The sequence below is a fragment of the Artibeus jamaicensis genome, unplaced genomic scaffold (genome assembly GCF_021234435.1).
Source record: "Artibeus jamaicensis isolate MK-2021 breed Jamaican fruit bat unplaced genomic scaffold, CSHL_Jam_final scaffold_612, whole genome shotgun sequence".
In the NCBI taxonomy this organism is placed as follows: domain Eukaryota; kingdom Metazoa; phylum Chordata; class Mammalia; order Chiroptera; family Phyllostomidae; genus Artibeus; species Artibeus jamaicensis.
In genome coordinates this window covers 3907078-3920064 of record NW_026522049.1, presented here as the reverse complement: position 1 = coordinate 3920064, position 12987 = coordinate 3907078, and the positions used below count along the sequence as shown (strand labels likewise).

General features: G+C 55.7%; 1 protein-coding gene across 3 annotated transcripts; it reads right to left on the bottom strand.

Moving 5' to 3' along the window:
- Positions 1–3067: 3067 nt before the first annotated feature.
- Positions 3068–11908, bottom strand: RLBP1 (retinaldehyde binding protein 1). Of its 3 annotated transcripts, none has more exons than XM_037145038.2 (9): positions 11821–11908; positions 11275–11351; positions 9665–9944; positions 9291–9419; positions 7983–8187; positions 6361–6539; positions 5353–5532; positions 4425–4535; positions 3068–4061 (listed from the first exon to the last, which is right to left on the bottom strand). In XM_037145038.2, exons 3-9 carry the CDS (start codon positions 9674–9676, stop codon positions 3903–3905), a joined length of 975 nt encoding a protein of 324 aa, XP_037000933.2. In that variant the 5' UTR covers positions 9677–9944; positions 11275–11351; positions 11821–11908; the 3' UTR covers positions 3068–3902. The 3 variants fall into 3 exon arrangements, with proteins under 3 accessions (XP_037000933.2, XP_037000934.2, XP_053514827.1); XM_037145039.2 differs by having other exon boundaries at positions 5353–5511; XM_053658852.1 differs by having other exon boundaries at positions 9665–9758.
- Positions 11909–12987: the final 1079 nt, after the last annotated feature.

Here is a 12987-nt window from a genome sequence, read left to right as displayed (position 1 = left end):
TTGCAAACAAGTGCCGGAGAAATGAGCAGCCCATGGGTGTCTTGACAAGCCCAGCTCTCCAGGCAAGAAAGCTGAGGCCTGAGAAAAGTGAGAAATCGACTTTTAATCTGTAAAGCGAACCATGTACAAGACAAAGGTTGGGTAGAATGGGCAGTTGCCGTGGGCGATCCTGATGCTTTTCCAACCGTGTTCTTTGAACAGACTGGATGACCGCTGCCAAAGTGGAGATGATACTGGGTTGGTTCAGTGCTGGTGGTGTTCTGTCCCCTTGCTACCTGTCTGAACCAGGCGAAGGGGCTGCCAGGGCCAAGCGCCGGCCCGGCCCAGCCAGGAGAGTTACCCATGCTCCCCACCCAGGAGCCTGCACTCAGCTGTCTTCCTCCTCGGCCGGGCCAAAGCCTTGATGGGGTGGGGTGCAGGGGGGCTGGCTTTGGACGACGTGTGTCAACATGACCTAAGGATGTCCCATACCAAATGGCAGAGTGCACCCCTCTCTGGGAAGCAACTTCCCCCCACTTCTGATCCCTCACGAAATAGCCAGATTCTTGATCCAAGGGAACCAACTTGCAAAGGATACGGCCTGTGAAAAGCACTACCTGGAAGACAGCTGGCATCCAGGCTGGTGGGTCGATGCCGGCAGCTTGCTGGTGATCAGCTCACGGCTGCACCTCTGCTATGGATTCCCTCTCGGTGACTTTGATCTACAATCACTCACTGTCCCAATGGTGCTAACACATTTTTATTATACTTTTTGTTAACAGGCCCCTCAGCTGTAGCCTTATAGGGAGTACTTGCCCAAGGTAAGGACCAGACACCCATACCTGGATGGCCCACCGTAGGTGTGACAGCCCCCTTCCTCGCTTCCCTCTTAAATATCCCCCCCACCCGCAAAGGGTTACCTGTCACAGAGTGGTTGGGAAGACATTACAGGCTGTTTGGCCTTGAACTGCTGAATCTCTTCCCTCTCTCCTTATGGCTCTTTGTGCCGGAGCTATTGGCTTTGCGCTTTCTGCCTCATTTGGAATTGCCCCAGTGTCTTGACTGAAGACTGTCTGGTTTTACTCTTTAGGGTTATTTCCTCCTCTGTCGGATGATATTGGCAAAATTGACCTGGAATATGTGGCGTTCTGATGTCACTGTTCCTCGTTCCCCTCCTACCTACACCTCCTCTTCCCCCAGAAGGAAATCAACGTTCAAGACAGAGCCTGAGCCTGACAAAGCTGAAGGGAGCTGGGGTCAGGGTTGCTGGGTGAGTCCCCACCTGGCCACTGCCTAGTTCTTTGGCCCTGAGCATTTAACCTTGAGTTTTTGGTTTTGGTTTTGACCTGTCAGATGGGAAGGGTTACAATACGAATGCCTGTCCCTGGACGTGAACCTGTGTCACAGACAAGCTCCCACGTGGGGCAGATGCCTCCCTCCGGGGACCACACTTGCAGTGATCCTGCTCCCAGGTGGCCCGTGAACTTCAGGCCCAGCACTGCTGGGTGCCCACAGTGTCGGTGTCAGACCCACCACTGGACAGGGGACCAGAGATCGTCCAGTGCCCCGTAAGTCCCTCTTCAGCTCTCTCCCTGGCTGGTTAAGAGCTGGGCATCCCTCTTCGGGGAAACTCGGGCTCCAAGCAGCAGCCCAGCCCGGGCAGAGGCTCTGAAGCTGGTGGCCCACTTCCCTACTGACACGGCCACCCACACGTGGACAAACTGCCTCCAGCTGTGATGCAGTGTTCCCCAGGGGGACGCAGGGGGCTGACAGAAGTGTGTTGTGACGACTTCCCAGCTCTCGTTCTGTTCATTTTACTTGGATGTGGCAGAATTCATGCCTCATCCCAGTTGTCGTCAGAAAGGAAGCTCTTCTGGGCAGCACATGTTTGTCACTGGAATCAAGTTTTGTTGTTCCCCTTCCCATACGCAGTGGCTTTCCAGAGTATTTTATTGTCCCTCTTCCTCTCATTAATGTAGTGATGGCCGCTTGTAGGAATCCAGTATGTAGGCAGCTGGGGTTTTGTGAGGCTGCGCATGTCAGACTTAACATCACTATTCATGGTCTTGGGACATGTGCCCCCAAAGGCGGCACCACCTTCCTCCCTCACAAGGTCAGGTCAGCCTGCCAACCTCTTAGCTGCTCAGCGTGTCTCTGAACACAGAGGGGCAGTACCAGGTCCTGGCCAGCAGGGGACGGTGCCAGCTCACAGTCCGTGGGTTCACTGGGTCCCAGCCCAGTAGTTTCTGCCTTTAAAGCCCCTAGACTTTCTTAACTCCAGAAGTTCTGTAAGATCCCTCACTGGGAGGCTATTGAGCCTCCTTCAGCCACCATAGTTCCACTCTTTTTAGGCTTAAATACCAGAGTGCCATGTAAGATTCCATTTGGAAAAGCAGAGCCTCAGTTTTTAAAGGGTTTGAAGAAATCCTCACTGGTCAGCCACCCACAAAAATTTGCTGATTCCTCCCTCAGCTCTGAAGTCCTATGTAAACACCACTTATGCCCATGGCTTGTTGACTGTGAATGCTACAAAGAAGGAAGTGACCTGGGTGTTGAGCGTACACTGCAGACCCTAGAGATGAAAGCAAGGATGTAAGAAATAAACACACATGTGTGTGCACATTCACATATGTGTCCAGGTGTGTGGCCATGCTGGAACATGAGAACTCTCAGCAGGCCAGAGACGTGCCCAAAGGGGTGAACGCAGAAGGCACTGGATTGAGCCCACAGCCCAGGAAACACACGGCTGAAGATCCTGTCCCAGGAGGTGGGTGCAGCCCCAGGGGTGCTTCATGCCCACAAAAAGTGGGGTGACCCCCCAAGGCAAGAGCAGAGAAGTCTTGGCATGACTACTGGGTGCCGCAGTGGGAGCTGCCAGGCCAGCTGAGCCCCACCCACCACCCAGCAAGAAGCCTCCAGCACGGAACTGCTGACACGTTCAATCACTCCCAGCACCTTCTCCATACACTGCACAAGTCTTTTTTCGTGTTTCATTTGCATCTTTCCCTTTTTTGAGGTAATAAAGCTAACACGCCGGAAAAGCTGCCTATTTTCTTCCATCTTCAATATTAAAATGGCTCCACAAAAATTTACGGATTTTGATAAGTTTTTTTAAACACAGGCCGACAGGGCAGCTGTCACAATACTAACAAAATTGTTTCAAAGGACGTTAAAGACAACTAGGCGCTACTAGAACCATCTTACAGAAAAACAAAACAAAATGAACTTTTTGGCCAGCCCACTATCTGTCCCCCGCGACGCAGAACTGGAGAGTAGACGTCCATCGCTGTCCAGTGCCTGCGGCTGAAGATACAGAAGCATTTTCACTGTGTCACTCGGGGACTGAGAGTGCTGAGAAGACACCATCTGTGAAACCACCCACAGGGCAGGTCTGAAGAGCGCGTCTGGTGGACATCCCACACACAGAAGGAGGGGACACAGCCGCCACCGTGGAAGGAGGTCCAGGGCCCTGGCCATCATCGCTGCACACGCATCAGACTGCGCCTGACTGGGGCGACCGGGCCACTGCAGGATGGTGCCACGGAGGTGTGGTGCCTGCCAGATCACGTGCTCTTAGATTCCCTCCTTGCCTGTCCTCACAGACTCTTAAGTAGCAAAACTCCATTAGGAAGGAAATCACTAAGAATGATTAGAGTCTTTGAAACAACCTCACACACGCCAGTATCCCAAAGCCTCAAAGTCAATGGGAATGGAACTGCTTCCAGTTCTGCTGGTTCAAATGAACTCCGCCGTCCTCATTGCCCCCAAACTTAGGGGGAGGGTCCTCCTAAGCCCACCCGAGCTTAGGGAGGGTCAGGGGAATCTCAGTCACCCCACGGAGCCCTTTTCCGGCTTTCTGGGTCCAGGACAGCCTGGGCGAGGCCCAGGGATGCTAACTACTGGTTGGATGGCCGATGATGTCATCAAAAGGTAGTGCTCTCGGCTTGGGCCCGGGGGCCAAAGAGCTGCTCAGCAACGACCCTGCCGTCATACTTGGGCAGTGTGCCCCCAAAGTCGGTGGGCAGGATGTCCTTGTCAATCTCCTGGAAGAAGCCAGAGAGGTCATCTCCATGGACAAAGACCTGCAGGAAAGGAAGGGGGAGAGAGCTGAGCGGGGGTGGCTCTGAGGAGGAGTGATCGAAAGGCAGACAAAGATGCAGTGTGTCATCTCTCTGCCTGGTGACATTTTCTGCACACCTTTCCTCGTTGTGAGGTCTGCGGGATCCACGCAATTTGGGACTACGGTAAGAGTCTGAGGAGGGCTCCGGATGGGGGTGGGGGGCCCTCATCCCTCCATGTCACAAACCCTTTCCTGCCTGAGCCCCATTCACTCTTGCTCTCACCAGCCAATCCCTGAGCGCCACTCTCTCACCAGCCAATCCCTGAACGCCGCCCACCTCACCAGCCAATCCCTGAGTGCCACCCCTGTGCGGTCATACACTCACCCTCTGGAGCATCTTGCTCTTCAAGAAGGGCCGCACCACGTTGTAGGTCGTGGTGAAGTACCATGGCTGGTGGATGAAGTGGATGGCTTTGAACCGTGCTGGGAAGGAATCCTGCAGCGACAGAGAGCATCCCACCTCGCAGCCCCAGTGACCCCCCACTGCCCCTCCCTGTGACCCACTGAAGGTTCCAGCCCCAGGCCACCAACTGGGGAGCCCTGGCTTCACTGTAGCTCCAAATGGGAGGCCACATAGCCCAACCCTTTCCCAGCAGATGCATAAAATCTTGCGCTTCAGTGGAGAGAAGTAATGAACAGGCAGCTTTGCTTGGTTTTAAGGGGACTAAGTTTTTCAAACCCACTTGCCTGCTGAGTAGACTGCAAACTATTATGGACCACAGGGACACCACTGTCGCGCCTCATTGCCCTTCACCCCATCCCGTGGCCCTTGCCCCCTCCCCTTTCCCAGGTGCACATAAAGCCGACTTAAGGTGAACTCCGGTAGAGGACTTCTGACCTGACAGGAGTGAGCTGTCAAGAGTTAGCCATTTCCTTTCTCAAGACAAATTCAAAGAGAAGCGGAGTGACAGATGTGGACAGGGAATGGGACTCAGGCCCCTGCCTCTCTGCCACAAACTTTCCAGTTTTGTGACCTTGAGAAGTCATGCAACTCTCTGAGCATCAGTTTGTAGGTTTTTAAAATGAAGCAGGGAAGCAGCGAGAATGCTCTCTCGGGGTAAATGAATCAATCAGTGTGCATACTTGGCACATTGCTAATCACCAAGGGTTTGTGATTGTTGCTGCTCTTTGCCGCACCAGGTGGTCACATTTTCAAGGCCCTGCAGGCACCATCAAGCCAGCACCCAGGGCCAGCCCTCCAACTTCCCAGCCTGTGTGTGAGTGACTTGCTGGACAGCGTTCTGGGGGCCCACCTGGAGCATGTCCACCATCTTCCTGAGATCCGCAGCCCTCAGCCCGGCAGCCTGCTGCATGGTGAAGCCCTTGAAGTTCTCAATGATGCAGAAGCCGTTAATTTGAGTCTCCTCGTTCTCCAGGAGCTTCTCCAGGATGAAACAATAGGCCTGCAAGATCTTGGGCGGGAAGCGAACAGGCTGCCAGACCCAACCCACAAAGAACAAGGGCCTGAGGGGAGAGTGAACTGGTCCACCCTTGTCAGAGGTAAGTCATCATACGCTGAGAGCTGGGGCATATTCCCCTCGTGAAAATACTCCGAGAAAATGACCTGGCACAGTACATCCATGGTTAGATGCCAGAGTGTTTATCCCTGTACCTGTATAATGTCCCAAATTAAGGGACTGGTGAAATTATGGTGCATTCATGCCATAGACTACTCTGGAGCAGTTAGAAACTGTGTATAAGATTATAATATACAACAAAATGTTCACTCATGGTATATCACTGTACGGTATGATCCCATTTTTACGAGATAAAACATGCTTGTGCGGACACAGCAGGTCTCTCAAGGCCCTGCAGGGGGACATTGCCTACACACACAGGCAGAGGAGTCGGGCCAGCCAGGACTTCTGCTGAAGAGGTTGGAACCCGGGCTTTCCAGAACTTCTCCCAGCTCTCCCTGTTCTCTGCGTCACTCAGCTTCCAGCATTTGGCAGTGCTGACCCCAACCCGTGGCCCACAGCTGTGACCCCCCATTTGGAAGGGACAGTAGGGGGCTGCTGTGTTTTGGCCAGTGGGCCCTGCCTGCAAAGCTGCTGGGTTTGCCAGCTGCCCCGGTACACCCTGGGAATTCTGCCCTGCCTGGAAGGGGCCTGGTGGCAGTGGCCGCCTGCCACCCTCTCCCACAGGTGTCGCCTCCTAGGGAGCCAGGAGTGAGAGCCCAGTAGAGGCCAGGGTGGGGGGAGGGGCCCGCCCAGAGGGTGGGAGGGAGCCAGGAGAGCGCCCCCCCACCCCGCACTGCTGACCTCGTCAAAGGTGATTTCTTCACAGTCCCAGTTCTCGATGTTGAAGAGCATGACCACTCGGCCGTACTTGTCCCGACTGGACAGGACCCCGGGGTAGCCGGCCTCAATGGTACAGCGGACCGCCTCCAGGGATAGGCTGTCAAAGAGCTCGGGGTGCTGCTGCCGGAAGTGCACATAGCCTGGCGTGGTGGGGACAGAGGAGCCCTCAGGGAGTCGGCCCACCCTTGGGTGGGACCCAGGCGCCTGTGTGACCGAGCGGGACACACCACCTTCCAAGGATAACTGTCGAGGTAATCAGATGAGATTCTAGGCATGAGCATCACTCGTTAGCGGCCAGCCTGTGAGGTGTAACCCTGAATCTGAGGATGACGTCACTTGTCCTTTCTCTCTCCAATGGGCAGAGGCACAGGTTTCTCAGGGGGCAAGGGGTGAGAGCTGGGGGATGGTGGGTGTTGGAATGAATTCCGAACCCCAGGCAGGACACAGAGGCCTTTCCGGGGGGAGCAGCATTTGTACCACCTCCACCCCCACGCCATTGGGGCCGGTCCTGGCCAGGTCCCCGCCTCTGTGCTGCTGTGTCCACCACCACCCTGGAGGGGCCAGGCCTGAGCAGGTGGTCGGGAACGTCTGCCCAGGGAACGCCGCCAGCCTCCTGCACCACTCCAGGTCCCCCCAAATCACCTGGCCTCCGTCCTGCCCCCACCTCTGTCCCACCCCTCTGCCCCTCCACCCCCAACATCTCGTCTCCTTCGGGTTTTTCTTCAAAACGCCCCTTCTTACCAAAGCCTTCCACTTGATCTAGAACTTCAACCCCTCAGTGCTTTATCTCCGCCTCCTTTATTTTTCTCATTATCCTCTCTTACTATCTAACACTCTATATACTTCTATTTTATCTGCTGTACTCCCTCCACCCTTAGAATACGCGGCCCATGTGGGCAGGTGGTTAGTTCTTGCCTGCTTTGTTCTCTGCAGTGCCCTTTGGCCGGGAACAGCAGAGGGCACGCAGGGAAGTGAATGGGCACTTGGGGGAGGAAGGAAGGAAGGAAGGGAGGGAGGGAGGGAGGAGAAAAGGCCACTCATTGGCCTGCAGAGGGCCTGCTCAGACCCTGGCCCTCCGCCAGCACCAAGGGCTGGTTTCCAGAGGAAACTTGTCTCCCTGCATCCAGCAGGGCCAGCCCTCGGGCTCCCTCCCCGGGACCAGCTCCATCTTCAGAGCCCCCTTCCCTGCAGTGCTCCAGAGCCAAAGCCCAGCCTTGGGGTGGAAAGGCTGGGGGGGTGGGGGTGGGGCAGGAGACTCCTCCCCTCCTTGGGCACCCAATTTGGGTGACTCAGTTCTACTCATGGAACCCTCAAGCTCAGAGAGAGAGGGAGGCCCTGATCTCAGGGAATCCGGTCCAAACCCCTCATTCACTCACTGCCCGAGATGAGCGGCATCCCCCAGGCTAGTCTCACAGGTCAGGACAGGAAGGCTCAGAGCCCTGCGCAAGGCAGGTAATAGGAGAAAAGCGAAGGGGTCGTCGGTCTAGTCTGTGGCTGCTGCGGGAGGGTCAACAGCGTCCTCATAACCCCGCCCCCCTCACCCCACAACCTTCCCAGGGCCCTTTCCCCAGCTCTGGCCTCACCTCTAAGCAGCTCGTAGGCGCGCCCCACATCAAACTTCCGCGCGCGGATGAAGCGCAGGAAGAAGGCGCTGTCCCAGCCTTGCACCTTCTCAGCCACAGCGCAGGCCAGCTCCTGCCCCGAGGCCGCCTGCAGCTGCACCAGCTCCTGCAGCTCGCGCACCGCCTCCTCCCTAGTCTCCTCCCTCTCGTTCAGCTCGTCCTTGGCCTGACAAGTTAGGAGGAAGCAGGAAGTCACAGGTAAGTGTTGTGAGGGGTGGGGCTGGAGCCGGGAGTCGCTGCTCCGCCCACGGGGCAGCTTTTGTGTTGTAGAAAATTAGGTCCAACTGCGTTCCTTGCAGGAGATAGCCAAAGGTCCGAATGTTTCTCATCATAACCGCTACACTTACAGGAGCCCTTGGTTAGCGCTCCACCTAACCCTTTAAATGCGCGGCTTTTCCTTCTTTGCCACAGCCCATTTGCCTAAGGTCGGTATTCTGCTGCGCATGTCTCAGGATGAGCAGACTGAGGTTCTGGAGTGAAGATATTCTTGCCAAGGTCAGCCAGATGGAAAGGAGTGGAGTTGGGAATTAATGAAAAGTCCTACTCAGGCTGGGCTTTCAGTCGCTTTGCTCTGCTGCCTCCCACGCTTAATTCTGATCTTTTAAAAAAAACGAAGAGACCTGCCCTATAGCAGCCTACACTGCCCCCAAAGCTTCACACGCCTCCCCTAGACTGGGGCTGGAGAACTTGGCATGTCCCAAGCAGCTCTCCCCTTGGGCCGCGTGAGAAGCCAAAGGAGGGGGCTCAGGTCTGGGGGAAGCCCAGAACATCGGTCCCATGGGCTGCCCAGGGAAGCAGAAATGGAAGCCAAGAGTCCCCAGCTCAGCTCAGCCCCAGACAGCTCTGCTGATCTCAACAGAGCACAGTCTGATCGTTTTGAGCTGGTCCGACGACCTTTTGTTTACAGATTCCAAAGACAAGACCCAGAGAGGGAAAGCAGTTTGCTCAAGGTCACACAGCAAGTTGGAAGTAGGTCCAATTCTCAAACTCGGGCCTCTTGCCTATCCAGTGAGGGCAGTATTTGGACCCTGTTCCCCAGGGCCACGTACTGGCCAGCATTCCTACTCTCAGAGTCTAGGACGATCCGGTTAGGGGCCCCAGGACCCCGTTGGTGCTGTAGTCTCGGACCCAGTGGCCTTGCTGTCTGGTTAGCCAGGTGCTACCATGACCGTGACCTCCAGGACAGCCCCTAGAAAGGGCCAGTCCTTTAAGTTCGGGATGACCTGGAGAGCCGGGGCCTGTCTCCCCCTGAATCCCAGGCCACCTCACCTTCTGCAAGGTGTGGGGGGGCAGCTTGCTGCACAGGCCAAAGACAGGACCGTGGTCCTTGGTTGTAAGCCGCTCCAGCCGGCCACGGAGCTCCTGCTCCTCCTCAGGGACCACGCGGAAGGTGCCCGCCTGGCAGAGAGGGGTTGGGAGGAAAAAGCAGTAACCGGTTCCCATTGGCCTGAGCAAGCCAAGCACAGGGCTGCTCAGACCCTCTCCTAGTGCTTTTGCTCAAGGCGGCTGTTAAGCCTCCTCCCTTTGCATGGAGTCCAGGACCACAGAGAGGTTGCAGGGGTGAATTTCAGTAACCAGTGGGAAGACCAGGGAGAGAGAAGGAAGGAGGAAGGAGCACAGCCCCAGGGCGCAGGGGTACTCACCCCCTCTGACATGCTGCTCTAGAAGAGGGAGTCCTTGTCCTCGGCGAAAGCAGGGCTCCCTCCTTGGTCCTGGCCTCTCCAGGTGGCCTCGTCCCTGGGAGAGGAAGTCAGGGCTGCAGCAGTACAGGGGGGCTCCCGATGCTGTCTCAGAACAATGGATCTCAAACTCTCGCGGGCACCACGGTCACCTGGAGTGTCTGTTGGAAATGCAGACGCCTGGGCCCTGCACCCCGTGATTCTGATGAGGAGGCAGTGCTTTGAAGCAACAGCCCAGGTGGCTCTACAGAAGACGGAGGATTCTTGGGTTACACTTCGAGAAACACTCCTCTTAGGAGAAATCCACACAAAAATGGCTCAGGAACCTCAGTTCTTAAAATGCAGGACAAGGCGCTCCCTCTTCCACCTGTGGTCTCCTGCTCCATCCCAAAGTGGGGGGTGGGGTGAGGGGCTCAGAAACTCCCCAGCCTCGTGGGGGCCCCTGGCCCAGCACTTTCCTCTCAGGAGGGGTGATGGCTGGTTACGTAACCATAACACTGCGTGTGTGCTCTGTGCTTAGCGATATATGAGTGTTTTCAATTCCACTGTCGCAGAGCCTGGGCCGGTATTACAATTCCCATCTCACACAGGAGGGAAGAGGCCCGGGAGAATAAGTGTTTGTCCAAGGTCACACCGCCAGAGACAGCCAGGGACGGGGAGCCCAAGCGGTGACCTCCCCTCGGCACCCACAGGCAGCTCACTGTGGCAACAGTCAGACCTGGGTTTCAAGTCCGTCTCTTACACTTTCAAGCTGTGTGATGTAACCCGGGTCTGGGTTGTCTCTGAAAGGGAGACGGACGGACGGAAGGGTTTTGGAGATGAATTGAATAATGGACACAGAAGTACCGCGGCCCCCAGGAAGCATCTCCGCCCTGCTCACCCAGGGAGTCATCTGGGAGACAGCTCTCTGCTTCCGGATTTTCTCCTCTCCCACCTGAATATCCCCAGGGCCCTCAGGGACCACCCTGGCACCCTGCAGAAGTGGCAGAGGTGGGACTTGACCCACTGTCTGTCTGACACCAGAACTGCTTGGACCCCTGCGGCCAAAACATCCCCAGGCAAGTTTCCTGGGTGTCAGACAACCCTTCAGGGTCAGAGGCACCTGGGTCTGAATCAGGCTTTGTCATTCACCACCTGTGTGACCTTAGGCAAGCTGTTTAACCTTTCCAAGCCTCAGTTTCCTCACCTGCAGTTCGGGGATAATAACCGTACCTACCGAATAGAGCTGTGATGAAGGCTGACCACAGGATTTCTGTGAGGTGCCAGGCACGGTGTTTTGCTCTGACACATAGCTTCTCTTCCCTTTCCTGACATCATACTGATCACTACCCCCATCTGACAGTGGGATTTGGGGGACCCCGGGGAGTATCTGAGGGTCTCCCCTCTCCTCTCTCACTCCGCAGCCCCAGCCAGGGCAGGGACATTTTGTGAGCCCTAACCCACCCATGGAAACCAAAGTTAAGCCACTTCCCTGGCGAGTAGACCCCCAGACATGCAGTACGGAGACAGACAAAGTACAGCTGTGCTCCCACGTGGGATTTCTAGAACAGGAGTGGAGAGGCTGAGAGAAGTACCTCAGGAGCTCACGCAGCAGGGAGAGCAGCCAGACAGCCCCAGCGGGCAGCAGATCAGCCGGACAAGAGCCGAGGTCCTAGGAACAGAGTTACACCCAGTGCAGTAACAACGCTTTAAAGTAGGTCCGGTATATTAACGCTGATTTTTTAAAGCCCTGATTTATGAGCTGTGTACAGTGAAAACGTACCCACCCCTCACTCCAGCGCGGGCTGATCCCCGCCGTCTGGGGTAGCCAGAGGATATGCCGAATGCACAATGACAGGTGAAGTTTGGATGAACAACAAATATTTTCTAAATATAAGTAGGTCCCAAATGTTGCCTGAGGCAGACTAATCCTTCAAAAGTATTTGTTGTTTGTCTGAAATTTCATATTTACATTCACATTCACGTTTAGTTCATATGTATTTGCTAAATCTGCCATCAGATTGGTCTGGCTCATCCTGGAAAGTAGCCCATTGGTTTCAGTTATACAGGTGTCTGGGATGTGGCCCCCTTCTACCCCAGACTCTTCACCCCAGGCCTGGGCCTCCCCAGAACTGACTTACCTGCCAGGCGGGCAGCTCCTCCTTGGGGCCCCCTGGTGCCCGGGTCCTCCGGGAGCCTGGCGTTGGCCTCCACTGGGGGCGTGGTCCAGTCAGCAGGCCGGGATTACTGTGTCACAAGGACCTTCTCTGGGCCCAGGTTTCCGGTTGAATCAGGCTCACAAAAGGCCCCATTTGGGGCAAGCAAAGCACAGAAGGGGAGAGGGGATCGGCCTGGGTCTGGCTGGAGCCGCCTCAAAGCCCTCCTTTGTGTGCTCTGCTCCGAGTTCCTGCTTAGCCAAGTGGAAGCCGGGCTTTAGGGGGTGGGATCCGGGCCAGCCCCATCCCCTCCTCCCTGCCCTCTCTCTCATCACCGCGGGCTCTGGGGGATCACCCCCCAGGATAAGACAGGCAGGAGGCACTGGGAAAGTGTGTCTGCAACAACTTAGGTGTGTGATTCTACTTTCTCAACTGGAAATTTTGTGATCAAGTATTTCTGATGAGAGTCCAAAGTGAGACACGCTGTACGAGTAATGATAAACTACCTACTAGATTTTGAAGACTTAGTACAAAGAAAAGAGTGTAAAATTTTTCATTAATGAGGTTTATATGGCTTAACGTTCTGAAATGATAACATTCTGAATATATTGGGTTAAAAATATGTTAGCATTCATCTCACTTGTTTCTTTTGACTTTTGGGGGGGACAAGGAGGGCTATTAGAAAATGTAAATTTTTTCCAATTTCAGTTTAATTCTAACGGCTCCCGGTATATTCTTAAAGGACAGGGCTGCTCTCGACCTTGCTGTTCCTTGAAGTGCGGCCCTTAGACCACGGCCCCCAGCACTGTCTGGGAGCCGGTCAGAGGCCCAAGCCCGAGGCCCCTCCCAGACAGGCTGAGTCAGCCCCTGCAGTCCGGCAGGCCCTCCCGCGGCTCCTGGGCACACAGAGGTTCACAAGTGCCACCCTCAGCCCTCCCGCCTGCGCCTGACCCCTCCCTTCCCCTCGGCTCTGAGAACTGGTGGGAAGTAGACTGAGAACGGCCCCTGCCCAGCCTCCTATTCCTCTTCCGGACGGGCCCGTAGTGGTCCAGTTGGGCGTGGGGACGGCAGAGAAAGGAGGACAGAGAAGGAGGGTCTCCTGGCCCAATTCCAGGCCCAGCCCTGCCTGCTACTGCTGTGGACCCTCCCAGG